Below are 20,035 nucleotides of genomic sequence, written 5' to 3'. Positions count from 1 at the left end.
AAGTTCAGGAGAGAGGAAATGAATTGTTTTTCCATATCTATGCAGTGTACTTAGAACATTAACAGAGTATTTACATGGTAAGTTGAAGGATCATCTATCCACCACAATATACCTTAGAGAGTATATATAACAGTGGGGGTATGGGGCAGAAGCCTCCCAAGGAGATGAAAAAATCTATCACGTATATGGTGAATATAACCCTCATTTTGATGGTATTTAGCACGTGAAAGGGGTGCTTTGGTTTTTCTGAGTGAGTTCACTTAAAAAGGAGGTTTGGCCCAACCATAGAAATCGCTATAATTATGGGCCTGTTTTAGTAGCTATTATCGTAATCATTATTTAAAATGAGTCACAAATATGTTAAAATTTAGAGTGTTCCAGTTAGTTACATTCAAATATACAGAACTACAGATAATAATAATGCCAAATGACACTGAAACAATTTGAAGCATAATTTTCTAGGCCATCCATGATCTCCACTCAATTACTACAAGGTCAAAAAGTATTTATCCCCTTTATACACACAAAACAATTTTTATTTAAACAAACAGTGATATTGCTTGATCAATTTGTTTCGTAGTGGAAATAAAACCATGAAAATGCTATTGATACAACTATTCTTGGAATGTGTATTTTTAACTTCCTTTTCTTGTATTCTTACTAAAGTGAAATTAGTGATTTAATATTTTTAATTTTGTATGCAATGCCAAATATATATTAAAATAAAATCAAACTTAGCAATCAATAGGGAATTACAAAAAAAAAATATTCATTTAATAATTATTTAATAACCTATCTTAAATTATTGGAAAATTACATCTATTGTATTTTTGACATTAATACCAAATTCATCTTTAGCTACCTAAATGATCAGAAATTTAGATTATTATCATATATACTTTTCCTATTAAATACGTATTTATGAAAAAATTAAAACGATCTTTAATACTTCATATATTTTAAGTTTCTTATGTTTCGAAATCGATGAGCAACTTGAGAGGCAAACAGCCACATTGAAGTTGACGACCTTGTGCGATTGACAGGCCATTGTTTTAGAGGGGGCATGCTATCACGTGCAGGGTCAAAAACTAGTTGGCCTTGCTGAAGGTTTAGACTTCTGGAGCCTAGCTCTGTATTGGGTTAACTGGAAACAGCTTGGGTGGCCAGATATATTTACCAAGGTCATTTACCCCCTTCATAACAACCTGTCCTTAAATCCTATATTTAAGTTCATAATTGGTTACTTGCCATGCTATTTGTTTTTTGTTTCTATTTTATTTTTATGTGGGATATTTTTTAATCATTATAATACATGTAACACTGATGATAGTAACACTTAATATCAAGCATACAATTGCTAACTACTGAATAGAATTACAATAATACCTATTAATGGAACCCCCTTGGAAACAATAAATGTGTCCCCCTGAATAGGGGTTGGCCGTATATATTTTCTGTCACTTTGAAGCCAAAAGTCTCCACGTTCCTTTAATAGGAGCGTCCCAAACACGGGACTCTACTGTAAACTATGTCTATTGTTACGAAAGTGAGTGGTAAAAAAAAATTGAGTTGTTTTACAGGATTTGAAAACCGACCTTGAAATTTTCTACATAGAAACTTGATTATTGGTGGTTAACACAGCGGTTGCTCTCATCTCTTTCGATGTGCATTTTGCCTGTGTCCTTGGGAAGTAGGCCTATCTGGTAGGTTCAAACACCATTGCACTTATTACTAACTACAACATTAATGTAGGTTTGTTCTTCCCTAAAAAATTAATAGAACTTTGGTTTGTCTCTTGTTTTTTAAATTTTTGTTTGTATTTGTAAGCCATAGTAGTAGCAACAACCTTGTATTGATTGAGTGAATTTTTATAAACATTTTTATAATTAGCCACCAATAGAAAACATTCAGCAAGGAAGAAAGAAGGTCCTATATGGTTTGTCCATGTTTCCAGTGTTACTGTACAAAATAATAATTTTTTTTTTGTTTTTTTTTGTTTGTCATCTATACAATGCTTGAAGCTAAATTAAATTCTTTCAACACTTTCAATCTGTTTGATATGCTAAATTAGGGCTAAAATCCAAACACATTACTAAAGTGTTGTTATTAATTTTTCTATATAATGGACAACGATCAACAATCATACTGTTATTAATATACAATAAACAACGATCAACAATCATCATTAATGTATTGTTATTAATATTATTCTATTCTACACAATTGACAGCGTGTTAGGATTATTATTTGCACATTGTGTATTTTAAGTCAATACACTTTGTTAAGTGAGTTGAAGTCAGATGGGGCCCTTCGCAGGGAGTCGCTTGTCATCCTCATGATCCTTACATGCTTCCTGGTCGACGGCTACTCTCCTATTCCCCATCATTGTTTTAATTTCTTCAGGATATGACTCACTCTTTCATTCTGCATGCACAGGGTCAATAACTTGTACACATGATCAGAGCATCACCTAGTAAAGGAGTATTTCACTGGCAAACCCAGCTCAGATAACCTTCACTTGTTTTAACAGAACAATATGAACTTTAAATTAAACCTTCCTGTTGTAACAAACCAACTCTCCAAAAAGATAAAAACTTAAGTAATAACACATGCCTTAGATTTTAACAATGTAGTCTATCTGGGGGCCTCTCCAGGGTCGTCCCAATATCCATTTTTATCAAGGGGCGTAAGAATGATGGGGAAGTGAGCTATACAGTGCCAATGTTTTTATTTTTAAAAATCAAATCATTGCAACACTCGGAAAAAAATAATTCAAGTACAGTAGAAAATTGAAAATTAAATAGGTTGAATAAAAGGACCTGATGACCAATTATATTCAAACTATGAACAAAAAATAAAGCATAATAAAAATATTTTGGAAATGCATACGTAAGCTGGTGGTAAAGGTAAGAGAATAACGCATAAAGTGCAGCGTCACTGTGCTGAATTGTGTATGGCCGTGGTCCGTGACTACCTAGCCTTCGTAAAGATGCGCTTTCAAATATCAAAATTTGACTTAAAAAAACATTTCTATCTACTAAACAAAACAGAAAATACATTGCAAGTACATTCCGACATGCAGCTGGGCTACGGAAGCAAATAGTGAGCTTAATAATTCCTTGGCAGGAATTAAACACAGAATACTAGGGGTTAAAAAGCAAGCATCTTAACCACCAAGCAACAACTTCACTTATCAAAATTCCTTAAGAGGGTATCTATGGGAGATCCAATGTAAATTTGAAATTTAATCATTTTGGCTAGACCCCCAGGAGACCTGACAGTGCAGCACCAGTCCTGTGTAACGAATACTGTACATTATTCCTCACCCCAAATAACTCACATCAGATTCCCATTAATATCAGCCGGGTTTCAACTGGGGTCTTCAGCACAATAAGCAAGGACTTCACCTTTCGCCCAAAAGATCAGATTGGATCCCATCTCATTGATTTTTATAGAATCTAGCATGGCAGCTGACTGGACAACCATCCAACCTCTTCTTGATAGACACTGGCATAGGTCTATATGACAGCTGAGTCTGTTATGATCAAGGTTTATAAAAGGAGCAACAGGCATTATAGTGCATAAGGATGGCTGAACAAAGATACAGGTAAGGTTCATAATTCTGACCTACATGTAAGTGACCTTGAAAATGATATTATGCAAACAGGAAATTAAAGAAGAGAGCTATGAACTTGAAAATAAGGGGAATGATAACAGATGCAATGATGACCAATAATAAAGGGATGATAAAAGACGATATAAAAAACCCAACAGCCAGGAGGGTGCTAAAACAGTTGACATAATGACCAACATGGGGGATGCTAACAGATGATATAATGGCCAACAATCAAGGGATAATGGCCAACAAGTGAAGTTACAACATGGAGAGTACTTAACAAATGTTGTAATGACCAACAACATGGAGATACAAATAAATCATGACAAACAATCAAGTGAAGCTACAACATTATGAAGTCCTAACAAATGTTACAGTATTTGGTTAATAACATAGGGAGTGATAATATATTAATATAATAGCCAATACAAAATTGTTGAGACTACTGATTTGAGTCAAGTGATGCGCAATTAACATACAGTGACCTATGACCTTGTACAATGGTTATTATTGACAAGTATATATTATATTAAAATTCATGCAATAACATGCGAACTCTGCTGACTCATGCTTTATGCAATTAATTTTTGAAGAATATTCATTCTGGTAGCTTCCATAGTAGAGAAAAAAGTTTATTCATATTGATTCTGATGAAATCATAAGTCTATAGGTTTACTCCGGTCAACATGATTCTTTAATCTGAAGAAATATTATTATTGATGACATATTTTTACAATATACTTATTTTAATGAATCGCAACCTGATAGCTTCTTGTGTTCTAAACAGTCCTGTTCTGGTGGTTAGATTGCTTTGTTCTGATGGCTTCTGTTTTTAATTCTCTTGTTTTGATGGCTCCTGTCCTAATAGTTCCTATTCCAATAGCTGCTGTTCTGATGCTCCTATTCTGATAGCTGCTGCTCTGATACTCCCATCTGATAGCTGCTGTTCTGATATTCCTATTCTGATAGCTAACTGTTCTGATAGCTACTGCTCTGATACTACTATTCTGATAGCTGCTGTTCTGAGCTGCTAATCTGATAGCTGCTATTCTGATACTCCTATTCTGATAGCTATTGTTCTGACACACCTATTCTGATAGCTGCTGATCTGACAAAACTCCTATTCTGATAGCTGCTGTTCTGATACTCATATTCTGTTCTGATAACTGCTGTTCTGATAACTGCTGTTCTGAAAAACTCCTATGGTCATAGCTGCTATTCTCAAAGTTTCTATTCTATAATGGCTTCTAATAATAATAATAATAATAGTGTAGTTTTATATAGTGCACATATTCATCTAATGTAAGATGCTCAGGGCACTTGATATGTGGACTTACTTGGTGCTTGTTAGGGTCAAACAGAAATTTGAAACATTGGCAATAAAGATCAGGGAAATATATTATTTTCTGGCTGAACATAAATTAGTTAATACTGTCAATGTTACTGTTTCTCAACATAATCCTCATTACTATTGATATTTCAATATCTTTTTGATAATCAGCAGTTAGTACCAAGACTACTATCATTATTTCATATATTTTCTACACATATTTTATATACATAAGAACAGTGTTCTTATTATTTTGCAGATTTCAGGCTCAAGATGTTCTTATTTTGTTCATATTCTACACACCTTTCAAAGATGGACAATTATTATTTTACAGTACAGTATATTACTGTATTGCGTTATTATATTGCATTATAGCCACACCTACAGCACATAAGGTACAGATAAGATTGGTTGGTTTTTTTAACTTAAAAAATAAATAAACACCTCTTCTGAAATTTTACCTTAGCCTCAATTTGTTTTTATTTTGATCTTATTTTTTTAGCCAAATTTCAGCCTCAGTGTTTTTATAAAATGTATTCTTATAAAAAAAAATCATCTAAATAAATACAGTTAAATTCTGTAATACTATATTTTTGGAGTTTGCCATTTCTGGGTAATATGTGCCATGAATTTAATATCCAGAGAAAATTTGTAACACAAAGTAAAGGAAGACACCAAGCTGTTTCTGTATCTACTTTTACAAAATTCTCACTTCCTTCTCATTACTGGATGTATGGTAGAATCGTCATGGGTACTGTTTTTCCAGGTAAACGTGGGCGTTGATAGTTCCACTGGGTACAGTGACATTTTTAGTAAAAATATGTGAAACTGGAGAAACAAACTAAGCATGGAGATGTTTCTCAAGGACAAGGATAAGGTTGTTGGCCTTTGGGAGAATGACTTAGATTTTATACTACTCTGTATCGTCAGAGAAACAATAACAATAATAATAATAATAGTAATTATAAAATAATTAAAAAAAAGTAATAAAATAATAAGTAAGTATATTATATGATATTCCAATCACTGACAATTCTTTTCAATTTAAGTTTCTTTTATCATTTTACATTTTTACTTTAAACTTAAAAGTAATTTTGAGGTATAGGCATATAGTAGCTTACCACAATGTACATGGCACTACCAGTACATAGCAAATCACTATCAAATGGATGTACATCCTTTTATAGAATAAGGGACCATTAGCACACAGCACTGGGAATGTAAGTAGGTCAAGGGATGACCCACAGTGAATAGAAAAATCAGAAACATGGATCCACAGAGATCAGCTATTGAAAACTCCCCCAGCTCTCATCATCACAATCTCCACCCCACCAAAAAAAGAAACAATCAATGTCATTGGCCAGTTATAATTACAACGAGCATTGTATGCGAATGGGTGTTCCTGTTACTTATATTTTGCATTCCGCAATACATTTCTACAAACAGGTGGTAAAGTGTACTGGTTGAATGGGAATAAAATGCTAATAATTCCATCATGCTCAATATGAACTCTCAAGAAGAGACTCCTGGGAGGCAGTAGATCCTGAACAGATTCAATCGAATCACGATCACATTGAAACGTGAATCAAGGTTATGATAAAACGCAGGTGTAACAAACTTAGCCAATCATTAACATTGAACAAGTCCTTGTTTCTTTATTAAAGGTGGGAGGGGGAAGGAGGGTGGTTGCACTCCTTTCCCCTCCCCCAGTTTTTTAATATTAAAATCTATACCTAACCATTCCCAAGTTCTTCGTAAAAGCACCCTTTTGTACAACATATTAAAAAAAAAGAGTCCTTTGGAGCTAGTTTAAATACCAATATAATAGTACTATATAACTTATTTGCAACTGTTCTTTGTATAATGGAAAATTTAATATTATTTTATCTATTTTAATGGTTTTATATTAATTTTAAAATATCTGAGTCTGAAAAATATCTCACCACGGTAATCTGTTTCACTACCACTTGTTACCGATAAGCTTTCACTTGAATCACTTGGTGGACGATCTGAAAATCAACAAAAAAAAAACAATCAAGTTTACAATCTAATGTTATACTTCTTGATATATAATATTATTACAAATACGATTAAAAAATATTTTAATTTTATCTGGTTGTGCAATTGTATACATTTGGATGTTACTAATACACATTTCTCATAATGCTTCAAGTATCCTCCCAAATTTTAATATTACTGAACACTAGATCAACAAAAACTGAATTCTACTCTCAGCGAGGTCGCTACAAATACTATGTAGTATAGAGCACACAAAAAATTAGTGTATCAAAAAATAAAATTTATCTCGGAAAGTGTTTCTGTTATAAAAACATTAATTTAATTGTAAACATTTTGGGAAATTTTTGAAAAAAAAATTGGCAATAATATTCCTGATGCTGACCAATGGTGTGTTCTTTTGTTGGAGTATGTATTATTTTTAAAGAAAAACTTTTTTTTAATTTTCTTTACATTAGGAAGTCTTGTAAATTTATTGATAAGGAAGCTTTCATGTTGGTATGAGCTGACAACAATACACAATAAATCTTATGAACTGATGAATTACTACTAAAATAACTTGTTGATTATTCATAAGGGAATAATAGTGAAAGTACATGATTGAATATTGATCAGATAAGCTTAGGGAATCATAGATAAAGAAGACTAACTTACAATTACACAGCCTAATTCCCAGCTAACCATATTGCCACAGAACTTTAATTAGCGATACTAAGCCAGAGATAAAGCATCTCTGTAATCTCCTGGCTTAGCAATCAACATAAATTATAAGAATAATGAATAATTTAATACATGAACCACTGATTCATTGAAAAGTTATGAATAATTCATTAGTGAAGAATGGACATGTAATATTAGTACCTGATTCATAATCCATGAAGATCTCAAACAAGAAAAACTAGAAATTTGGAATGGAATGTTGTTAAAGTCTAAAACTTAAGAAACAGGTAGAAAGGTAGTTGGGAAATGCAGAATCACCAAGATCGGCCCCGGCATAAGATATAAAATGTTGGTATAAAGCTACTTACTAAAATGAATGAAATTGGAACAACTGTGAAAACATCATTAAACTGGCAATGAAACACCTTTCCCTCCCAACTTGACCAATTTTGGCAATTACTAGTTTTTAGTGCATACTTATTAAATTTCTTTTGATCAAAACTATTTTGAAATTGTTTAATAGTAAATTATTGTTGGGAGAAAAAAACAAGCTTAACTACAAACTAATTGTTCAAAACTAAGCTGAATTATGAATCTTATTCATAGATGTTTTGCACCTGGTTCCTGTTCACGGATATCATGATTTTGCACTTAATCAGCGAACCTTATGCACAGGTCATCGCGAAGTAGGTGAAATCTAAAGATGTTGAATGCACAAGAGCGTTAGTAGATACCAATATGTAGGCCAAGGTGAGGGTTAGCTATGCTATGGATAACTACCTAGTCGTTACCAGAACTAATAACCACTTAACCAATATCAAATGGGCCAATTAGAAGAATTATGGTTAAATGATGCTTAATTTCGCATGGAATGTAACACTAAGAATTCCTACAGTATAGTGGATAATTCTACGATGATTTTACAACCATGAAAAGTAAAAAAAAACAAAACATAAAATTAAGTTTTTCTTGATGAGGAAGAACACTCTGTATTCTAGAAAGAAAAGTGGTGCAAAACTCAAGTAAGACATTGTGACGTCTAAAAATTAAATTTGCATAAGGCAAGACATTTTTTATTCCTTGTTTCGCGTACTTATTTTGTTAAAGATCATCAGAGGAGGGCGGAGTAAAAATAAAAATAAAATTTTGTTTTCTTATTTAGCAAATAGTTTTGCCAAAAACATCCAGACGGAGGAGAAAATAAAAATAAAATTTTATTGGTGAATGTAAAATTGGATGTTAAATGCTTCAAATTCATATAATTAGGAAGAAATATACATATTTTATCTTTGGAGATTTCAAGGCAGCTGGGCGTAATAAAAATAAAAACAAAAATCATTTTTTTTGTTTGGGGGGGGGGGGGTGCAGGTGCGCTAATTGGCCAAAAATAAAATTTTATTTTTATTCGAAATCATCAATATTTGCGTTCAGCTTATTCGCTAAACAAGGTATAAACAAAGTCTTACTTAAGGGATACACATAAGTAGGAGAAGCATTACATAACGCTGTTAACTATTTGCGGCAGATCATCATTAGTGGGTATAGTACAATAAACTACTGAACAAAGGAACATTGTAAATGAACACCAGTGACCAAAAAATAACTAAGGAAATGAACGGAAGTTATTGTAACAAATTTAGGACACATAAAAGAATAGGATTTTCCTACAAGGGAACAATACAGGAATGCTTCCGACAGAAACAATACTTTTTAAAACGGGAGGCACACTTCAGTAAAGGGTCTTGACATCTTGATTTCTCTGTGGAATGAATTAGCATTGGTTTTTCCAAGAAATATTACAAGGTCGCAAGAGAAGAAAGCAGCAGGGTGTGAATAATTGTGACCCGGGTGTGACGACCTTTGCGTTAACTAGGCCCAATTACCAAAAACAAAATACAGTAAATCCATAATGCACTTTATGCCTCTCTGCTGGGATCACTTTCAATTTGGAACTACAATGTTATTCTTTCTCAGTAGCCCAGCCAGCATCATTGTTGCCCAATAATTAATCAACATATGCTAATCAAATTCTATTAAAATATGTTAACATTATATATATGTTAATCATATATAATCAATATTTGATAAGGAAATAAACATAAACAACACAACAAATCAACCATAATATTTGCGCAGGATCAATTCCATGAATCAAGAGACATCAGTCATAAAATTCCTTAAACAGTTTAACATACAATAGAGTAGAACACAGAACGTACCACCGGGTTTATTCGACTGGTTCATTTCGTTGACTACGATTTTTCATTGAATATTATTTTCATTTGACTGGTTCATAAAATAGACTTTGTTAGCAACAAAAATTAACGCAACCAGAGTGCGTGGATAACATTAAGTTATCCACGTGACAAAAACAAACATGGCCGATTGGTCAGTTTAAAAATAAAAATTTGCGTTAATATAATTTACATTAAATTTCAGAAAATAAAAATTATAATATTTACCCACATGAAGTAAAAAAATAATTGTAGGCTAACAGAATTAAAAACTGGATGAAAACATTTTTTTATATAAAAAACCCATACGGCCATAAGCTGAAGCAATCTTGATTACGCAACGTGTATCGCAGTAACTATGCAGCCATTTTATTTTGTCGAGTATTTACTTTAAGTTTTCTATTCAACTGGTCGCCTTCATTAAGTAGGATTTTACAACTGCGCAGGTGGGCATGGTTTAACGAAGGACGACCAGTCGAATGCGGCCAGTCATTCAGTATGACAGTACACATTTGAACTTTAGAACCATGTTTTTCAATTTAAGCCTACTATTTATAGATGACAAATATGAGTTACCATTTATAGGAGAGAATGAGAACCATTTATTAATATTACTACACACTAAGGTACATTTAATGTACTGTCAAAATGCTTGTCCTGCAACAACATAAATTCCTATCAAAGTGTTGTTACTAAAAACAATTCAAAATTTTATGAAACCCAGAAAACCTAAAAACAGCACATGAAGACCTTTGAAGGAAATCAAAACACGTGCAATTTAACCAACATCCGCAACCAGAAATCACAGGTAAGAACGGCAGCTCACCAGTGCATACCTGTTGACAGGATATTGCATTCTTACATCCTACACATACAAATTTAGCAATATCAAATTACAAAGGTGTATGGGTATATCACTAGAGGAAACCTGTGTTTGAGAGTACAAATTGAATTGAAACAGTGCCAGGTATGAGATGCAGTCCACTTTTGAATCCCTGCCACCACTTATTTTTATGTTTCAGTTATATATCTATTTTTATAACATGCTGCTGAATGAATACCCTAATGTGCCAACATGATAGGTTACAAATGAGCTCCCATTTTGTAGGCTGAACAGCCTTACAGATTAAAAAAAAATTTTAATTACAGTATTGTTCTTATTACTAAATGTTTAATTAATCTTAATATATAATTATGAATATACTGTAGTTAATGAACATTGTGCTATAAGCCTCAAAGAAATGCAAAACAGATGTATTTTTTTCACTGAAAAAGTTGCGATTAAAGAAATCCATTCTGATCAAAAATAACAAAAAACAAAAACAAATTTATAATAAATATATAAGTAGCAACAAAATCAACATGTAGTTGCCATTAACCGTGCATATTGATGACAAACCATATGACAAACTGAATATAAATGGAATTTTATCAATAAAATAAAATTATTAAGATAAGCTATTAGTCCAAAATCTTGCATTATGTCCAGAGTGGTTGAAATATTAGTGATGTCAAAACCACCTGAAAGACCTTGATAGTTTGACATTTATTAACACATGCAGAGAACAGAATTAGTGGGTGACGATATTAAAATATAGTTCTCGAATATATTAGATATCTATGTATTTTATGTGTTTACTATTTTCACCATGTTTTTTTAAATACTATAGTATTTAGCCAAATATGGGCGCAACACTTACATTGCGGGTATGAAGTGTCATTGTGGATGGTGACGGGGAGCATTTGCTGTCCGAACCTGGTGGTGGGCAGGGCATTATAGGCCTGTTCAATGGGCGAATGGTGCTGGATTGGAGTATGGAGTGTTGGCAAGTTGTGGTAACGTGTGTTGTTGGTTGTAGTAGTAGTAGAATCGTCAAGGTTTGTTTGTGCATCAGGGTCTTTGAAAGATAAAACATAAAACAGACAAAATAAGACAGTTGAATTATAGAACATACGGAAAAGTGGACATTTTAGCAGAAGCTTTCAAATAATAATATTGATAACACAAATTGCATTGATAAAAAAAAAGATACAAATAAAAATTGGGATACAATAACATGATGAGAAGACTTCACAATGCAATATAGGTCACTCATTGACCTATTTAACAATGACATTTGACATCTGATCAAGCCTGAAAATACTTGCCAAAACCAGTCTACTGATTTGTTGTCAAATGACACAGCAATTTGTTCATATTCATCAACCTGAATCTTACTACATTAATATTAATATATCTTCTACTGCCTCTTAATTGCTGGAAAGTAACGAAAACAACACATCTAGTTCTATAGTATAGCTGTACAGCCACAAACAATGTAATCAGGCATCCTCAATATATTTCAGGTGTGATATACATGGAAATAATAATAATACTTTCTAGGAGTAACATCCCAACAAACACTTTAAAACTTGAAGTGGAAATGTATACCATGATTAAGATGCTTGCCTTTCCATCCCCAGGGCCCTGGCTTCAAATCTTTCTCTCACAAATAAATCACACCTCCTCTCTAAGCCTTGTAATTTAAGATTTAGTTTAGAAAACACGTGTATTTTATTTATTTTTTCATTTATTTAAAGAGGATATCTAAATACCAGCTGGAAAGATAAGCTGGAAGAGTCATCACCTATGGTGTAAAAAACAACTAATTTTTGCACATCATTATTGACATACAATTGAACAAGTCACTAGTACAGTAAGTCTACACACTATAATTCATCAAACAAATAAGTTACATAAATCACCAATCCAATAAGTCACTATTGATCTAATAAGTTACTAACGTCATCAATTCAACAACCAGCCCTCAAAATTAGTAATTAGCAATTTTATCAGTGACTACCACTGGCACTGTAAAATTTCTGAAATACTCTACAATATACTGTAAAGTTTTAAGTTTTACTTGTTTCTGCAAGGACTTCTGGAAACACCATGGACTACTAGCCTGTGGCAGCTTATAATTTATTATGGAAAGCAAATTTTGACCAAAAAATCACTTTACCAATGTGAGTGCTGTGGACGATGTAAAAAGTATAAGCTTTGGCTAGGCACCGTTGTTTATCCCAGCACTGACGCATTCAGGCGCTAATTTTGAGGACAGCCAGTGCTGTAAGTTTGTATCAAATAACTTACAAATAAACCAATCAATCCGATAAGTCACAATTAAGTTGCTCAATCCATTAAACTACTGAGTTATCAACGAGTCATTAGTCGAATGTCACCAATAAGTACTCAATCCATTAAGGCAAAAGCAGATAACCTCATAATTAGGGAGAAAATTTAAGATGAAATTAAAGTTGCTTTTGTTGTCATAAAGTAAAACATTATATTTTGGCTGATAAAATTTGGAACCAATAAATATGTTATTAATTACTAAAAAAATAAACTATTAAAAAGATCTTAAATTTAAAGAACAATAAATAGATAATATACTGGTAATATTACAAATAATACACAGTATTTCCTAATAATACTACTAATAAAATTAAAATTCTTTTAAAAGTTTGAATACATAACTAGAATATGCTATAGCATAGTACTATATATCGAAAGTTTAAACTGCATTTAATGTTGCAATAGGTTGCAATGTCTTTATTGCATTATCGACATAATCAAAATAAAACATGGATTTCCCAGGAGTCCCAAAATATACAGCATTTGTCAACAGGTGTACAGCATAAGGTGTGTCATACTGGACAGGTTGAAATCACAAGCACCATCGAATACAAGGTCACATGCTTATTATTTTATCAGGTCATAATTTCATAACATCCACTTAACAGTGTGGGGGAGGGCAACTGATGTCTATGTATTACTATATCTATACGCTTGTCCTGTAGTGTAGAGAGGTATCCCATATCTATTTTGAGTTTTAAAGATAAATCCCTCACATCAACAAGGCACAAACATTGTAAACTATAAGCACAGGATACGAGTGAAAATGTCTTGTGGCTATGTATTATTATTGTGGGCATTTTCTTATATGTTGACGTTTTTCATCTATACATTTTATCGAATTCTACCATAGCCTATAATATAAAGGAACAGTGGTATGATGTCATGAATTATTTACCATACTCATGAATAACCACTACTCCGTATAGTTAAATGTAACATGTTATGCGAAAACGGGAGACAAACTGATTGGTTCAGACGACGATCGGACTACACCTAAAGAAGGTCCAGACGGACCGAAAATTTGCGTCATACACAGTAAGTGTTGAATGTATATATATATATATATATATATATATATATATATATATATATATATATATATATACCTATATGCTTATATATGTTTTTACACTGCTGTCAGTACACCATACAGTACTTAGGGTTGAAATGGCTCCATTTCGTGTTAAATCTTATATGTCAAATATGACCCTTCATAAATTAAATGGTTTCATTGCTAATCTGATAGCATTGGGTGAGTTGAAAATAAAAAGCAGTTTATTCTAGAGTAGAGTCGACAGTTAAAGAAAAATTTTTTAACCAAATTTAAGATCAGGTCGTAGTCATAAGTCAAAGGTATTATGTATGAGTTCATAATCCAACCTTGGCTTTTCTCAAGTTCAAAGTAAAAAAACATAACACAAATCCAAAGTTAATCCTATATTATAACTGTATGCTTCCTTAAAACTACAATACATTACTCAATCAGGAATTAACCAGCAGTTTTCATAAGTCTGTGATATAATCAACTTAATTATAATTATCTAACAGTAATTTAATCTCTTAAAATCTCTCGCCATTTCATAATTTTAAAGATCTTAATATGCTCTTCTAAAAAGAATTTCAATATTTAGTATAATTTGCATACTTTCATTTGCATTATTTACATTCATTTCATTTTTATATCAAACTTTAAATTTTTGTGTTTAATAGCATGATTATATTATATAAAATTCTTCTTACTATACCTGTAGTATTTTTATTGATTTTATAAACAATAAAGGTAAGTTATTAATAATTCATCCAGAAAAAATGAAAATTCTTCACAGTCATAACTTTGTAGAAGGTCCCTTTTTGATGTGCAAGTAGTTGAAAATCACAAGGCTTAACCTTGGTGACATCAGCCATCATCTGATTGGAAGCTAAAAGGAATCAAAGTCAAAGGTGACATCCTGAACAAGTACAAAATCTTAGTTCCCCATATTCTGAAAGTACTCAGAATCTCGAGGACCATTGTGTGCAACAGTGGATTACATTTACTCAAGTATCTTTTAACGAAGCTTGTAATTTTAGTCACATTAGTGCAAAAAAAGTTATTTGCTTTATACTCTACACTGATTTAACTATGAGCGTTAATTTCAATACTAAACCTGCACTTGTTACAATTTGGAAGCCATCAAATATTCAATAAAATCTGTACTCATTCAAAAGGATTCAAGATCCAGTTTAAACCTCCACTTAGCAAAGATCATCAATTATGCAAAAAAATTGTAAATTTCAAATTCAATTATTATAATTTTGAAATTGAAGGCTAAAATAACTAAAAAAAATTACAGTATTTAGGTAAGCTTAAATAAACATTAACTATTGACGTTTTTCTTTATTTAGTAAATTTAAAAGGGGCTGTATCATTCACAATGACCTACAATATTAGGATTAATATGAAGAAGCCAACAACAGTAATTCAAAACAGTTTTTAAAACATTTTTAAATATTACGTACAGCCGTATTTAGTTGATTTTCACCCTTGCTTTTGGCACTTTATCAAAGGTGGATTTATAGTTGAAATGACTTTCACTATAATTTATTTAATATTATTAATTATTGCTTTAATCAAAATTTATTTTAAAGTGGAAGTTTAATCAGTAGAAATATGAATAGTAAAAGAAAAATTGTTAGCATTATAAAATCTTAAATAATATAGTATTGTAGTGCAGTAGATTATATAGCATGCATTACAATTTTGAATGTTTAAAACATACAATTTTTAACATTTAAAAAATGACAAACAATTAAAACCACACATTAACTAATGAAATGCTTTGAGCATGTACTGTATATTATTAATAATATTTGTAGGCCTATGATATTAGAATATTTTATACATGATAAACAGTAGGCAGACAGAGGTGACAAAGATATTATTTTTATTGATTCTAAATATAGACTGGGCATATTTAATAACTTTAAAAGTATTTTTCAATAAATAAATTCATCCTGAAATATAAGCCATTTGTTATTTGTCTTAAGTAGCAGGACAATACGAAAAATCATGTAGTGATGATAATGTAGATGATAAAAAATAGTTTAAATGAAGCGATTTGTTTCATTCCCCTTAACTGCTGTTGGTAATTTCATAATTAAGGAGACTTCAAATTTATTGTGTCATTTTTCACCACAAACTAATAACACACAATTACCAGCCAAGGTTGCATTGGTTAAGAATGGTTCAGGGTCTTACAATCTCCTGTTACATGACAATTGTACAAGATTAACACAATCCTCAGTCTTTGCCAAGATATCAATTTTATACAGCACGATTCCTTTATTATTATACATTGTTAGGTCTGATACATAGATCAATAGTTTAGCTTGCATAGTCGTCTTGTACAGTGAATACATTTGCCTTGCCTCTAGAGCTGTTAAGCTTGGAGTGAATCCAAGTCAAAATTAGGTCAACGGGGAATACCTAACATCAGCTGAGAGCTTTCCAGAAAAATTACTATGAAGAGTGGAAGCCTACAGCCTGCATGTGTTACTAGCAGCTAGACCAGTACAGGCTTCTTGTAGATATTACAACCAGCCGGATCAGGAGTACAATGACACTGAATAAGAACCAATTAACCGAAGGGGAGGACGAAGCGTGTATACAATACTATAGTCAATTCAATACTGATACTGGCTTGCTAAAAACAGTAGCAAATGTAGGAAAGGCTAGCTTAAAACGATCTGATGTACTGTAATGAGCGTAAATAACATTCAGCTCTGTTACTACGGTGCCAATCCACAGTTTATGAAAACTGTGTCCGCATCATCTAAATGTGCAAATCTGTATAATTAGCCTCTTTAAACAGTAAAGTTGGATTGGGTAGTTCCAACAGTGATAAGAACTGTATAGAATAGTCAAAGTATATAGTTAACAAGTCAAACCTAACATTGTAGGTAACAACAAGCAACAACAAAACCTGATAAACCATATTTAATTTAGTGCCTATTTTTCAGAAATGGTATAAAATGGTAAACATTCAGTATTTCAAAATAAAAACACACAGTTCGCTCCCCGTAATTTGAAATAACCCAGTGGTGAAATAACCAGGAAGATTTTTCACAAGCATAAAAGTTCAATGAAAACAGCATGAATACTGCGCTCACTACCCACTAATAGACTGACCACACATGCACAAAATCCTATTATCTGTTGCTTAAAGCTAGTTTAAATACTAGTGCGAAGAGCACTGTAACTTTTTAACCAGCATGTAATGTAAAGTTACCCTTCATATCTTGTGTAAAATTAGTCCAATGTGAACATGGTTTATGTTTCTGATATTAACTCTTTTTAAAAACTCACCAGGAGACTGCATAATAAAGTTGGCTAGGTATAAATCCAGTTCTCTCACGCTAACACTGATGTGGTAAGGTTGAACGCAGAGAGAAGGATTACCACAGGCGGAAGACTTCACCAGACGTTCTCCATCTGTACTCTCGAGTGGAATAGCTTTGAACAAGACAATCATTACAAGGTCCAAACGCCAGACTTTATCAGCCTGCCTTAAACAGTCAATTCTTCGCATTTTGCCTTTCTGGTCTGGGTTGCTCAGAATACAGCACGGTAACTTTTTGCCAGTAACAGTATATACAAAATCCTCACGGAACTCTGGCCTTATATCTTTCCGTAACTTTGCCAATAATCTTGAAGCCCATTTCTGTTTCAGTTCTGGTTTGTCGTTCATTAACTCATCTTTTGTCTGACGTTCTTCATCTTGTGTCATTCGTTTCTCATGCTTTTTGACGTACTTGCGTTTACGGGCCTGGAGATTAAACCACACGTAAGAAAAATCCCTAACGTGTGGCAATAAGGCCTCGATGAAAGGGTGGAACTCATCCTATGTATAAAAAAAAAATAAGCATACATGAAGTCCTCTATTAATAATATGGCATTTTCAGAGTGATAATGGGTACGATCAAGTATACTGTACAATGATTCAATATAAAAAGCTATGCTTTTTTGCTATTATTGGAATTTTAGCTCCATATACTTACAAGTTCTCTACTAACTTAGAGGTAGGAACATTGTACTTTAAAATAAATATACTGTACTCCTTTTGCATGAAAGCTGTTTAATCATATATTAATTACACCATTAAAATTTTCAGCAGTACTCTTGTTGCTTTATTTGTTACCACGAGTACAAAGACCAGATTTTCCAAAACCTTAAGCCTGTTTTTAAGTACAGTATGTTGGCAGAGCCACATCATGGTACAGCCACGCATTGACTCTGCATTGTGTACATGTGCCTAGCCTAGTAAAGTAGAGTTTTGTTTGTTTGTAAATAAACATTACACGAAAGTGTTTGAAAACAAATATGTGCACATACATTTAAGGCTACTATATCAAATAGGCCTATACTATAGGATATATCCCCTTCAATGTGGTTAGAACTAAAAAGCTGGGTAGTGTGTTCTGAAATCTAGGCCACAGAAAATACTACTTGAAATGCTTTCGGTGCGTGAGCCGTACCACGTTGTTCACAACATCAACGATCATCATGTTTACAGACAGGTATGGCATGGTCAGCTTGCTAGGCTTGGCTGTGCCTCTAAGTCTAAATTTAAAACAGTAACTTACAAACTACATTGCACTATGATACTCAGTGATATATTTCATATAGAAAAAGAAGTATATGAATGTAGGATTTACAATTTCCAACCCTTCTCAGTTTTTCAACCGACGATAAAATGTAAACAATCCAACGAAGTCCTTACCATAGACATGATTGTATGCATGGGTCTAGATTCTCCTCTCAGGTCGTTCTCATCACAAGAGTAATCCAACTTGGCTCGCTCCGTGTCTGCCTCGTGTTTCCTAAAATTCTATTCTTTCAAACACAGCCGATTTTGGCTCCGAATCCTTGGAACAAATCCACTAAAATGTTCTTTATGTAGAATGTATACCTCTTTCGTAGCTATGGCGTAGTAGAAATTGTGTATGTTGCAATCGAGCGCTTTGTTTTGCTTACGTTTCAGAGATCCCCTATCTTATTAGCATAAAAATGAGCTGATGCGTAATCGCCAGCCAATGAAAGAAGGGGGCGGGTTGATATTTGCGTAAGTGATTGGCATGTCACAATCTTACAGGCTAAGAACTCAGTTGAGTCAGTAACAAGAATTGAGAAGTGATCACAATGTTTTGAATATAAATTTACTAATAAAACCTCAGTAATCCAAGGTTATTATCATATAACGCTTGAATAGTATATAAAAAGGCCAAAATAAAGCCAACCATATTCCCTTTACGCTATATTTTGAGTGAATTGGATAGTAAGCAAGTCTATAAGCAAAGTTTTGGTGCATTTTCTTATGAGTTTGACTGCGGACGTTGAACTTAACGGAGAAACGTTTAGAATCACGAGGGCTACAAAGAGCGGCAAATGAGAGGAAAATGTAGATCAAGGGCAGAAAACACGCAGTTCCGATTCTGTGTTGTATTTACGTTCGTTTAGGATAAATTAGTTTTATATCGTTCGTGACTACGGTATCCCTTGATGGTGTTTGCGCAAAGTACGCATGCTTAATATTTGTGTAGAGAGTGCGTGTGTGGGTGTCTAATTTGCAACGCGACGAGTCTTTCATTTAATTAGGTTTAGTCGGATAAAACAGGATTAAAATTACCTAGGCCTATTCATTCCATTAAAAAATATATATATATTATGTTCTCTTGTGTTATAGGCACGTCTATTTATAAAATTTACTTATTCTTATGTTTACTTTTGTAAGCCTGTCTATAAATATTAAAACAGAAAAGAACGGAAAAATACAGTATCAAGAAAGTTAAAAATTAACAATTGAGCGTAAAAACCTAAGTTCAAGAGAAATGTCAAGAACAAATTATTAGAGTACATGTTCTTATTGATGATGCTCCCTCTGAAGATTTCAATTACATTATACTTTAGTTTAATATATGCCTAGATTGTTCGAGTGAAATTGAGTTCTACTTCCCGACAAAAG

At 32.6% G+C, this 20,035-nt stretch overlaps 1 protein-coding gene across 3 annotated transcripts in view; it reads right to left on the bottom strand.

The window, feature by feature from the left end:
• LOC117106291 (nuclear factor 1 A-type-like) overlaps window positions 1-19,047 on the bottom strand; it is a 31,110-nt gene extending 12,063 nt beyond the window's left edge. Inside the window, exons 1-4 of one of the 3 annotated variants that reach the window (XM_033247650.1) lie at window positions 18,794-19,047; window positions 17,380-17,914; window positions 11,557-11,754; window positions 6,890-6,955 (exon numbers count right to left, since the gene is read on the bottom strand). In XM_033247650.1, the coding sequence (XP_033103541.1) occupies window positions 6,890-6,955; window positions 11,557-11,754; window positions 17,380-17,914; window positions 18,794-18,814 (820 nt within the window). In that variant the 5' untranslated portion in view covers window positions 18,815-19,047. The remainder of the gene's footprint in view (window positions 1-6,889; window positions 6,956-11,556; window positions 11,755-17,379; window positions 17,915-18,793) is intronic. The other 2 variants (XM_033247648.1, XM_033247649.1) reach the window with 2 other exon arrangements.
• Between the last annotated feature and the right edge of the window lie 988 nt (window positions 19,048-20,035).

This window comes from Anneissia japonica, unplaced genomic scaffold, assembly GCF_011630105.1.
Source record: "Anneissia japonica isolate Jap-2015-1 unplaced genomic scaffold, ASM1163010v1 scaffold287767_len825999_cov190, whole genome shotgun sequence".
Taxonomy (NCBI): Eukaryota; Metazoa; Echinodermata; class Crinoidea; order Comatulida; family Comatulidae; genus Anneissia; species Anneissia japonica.
The sequence above is the reverse complement of the archived record's forward strand: the minus strand, read 5'-3'. Positions and strand labels throughout refer to the sequence as shown.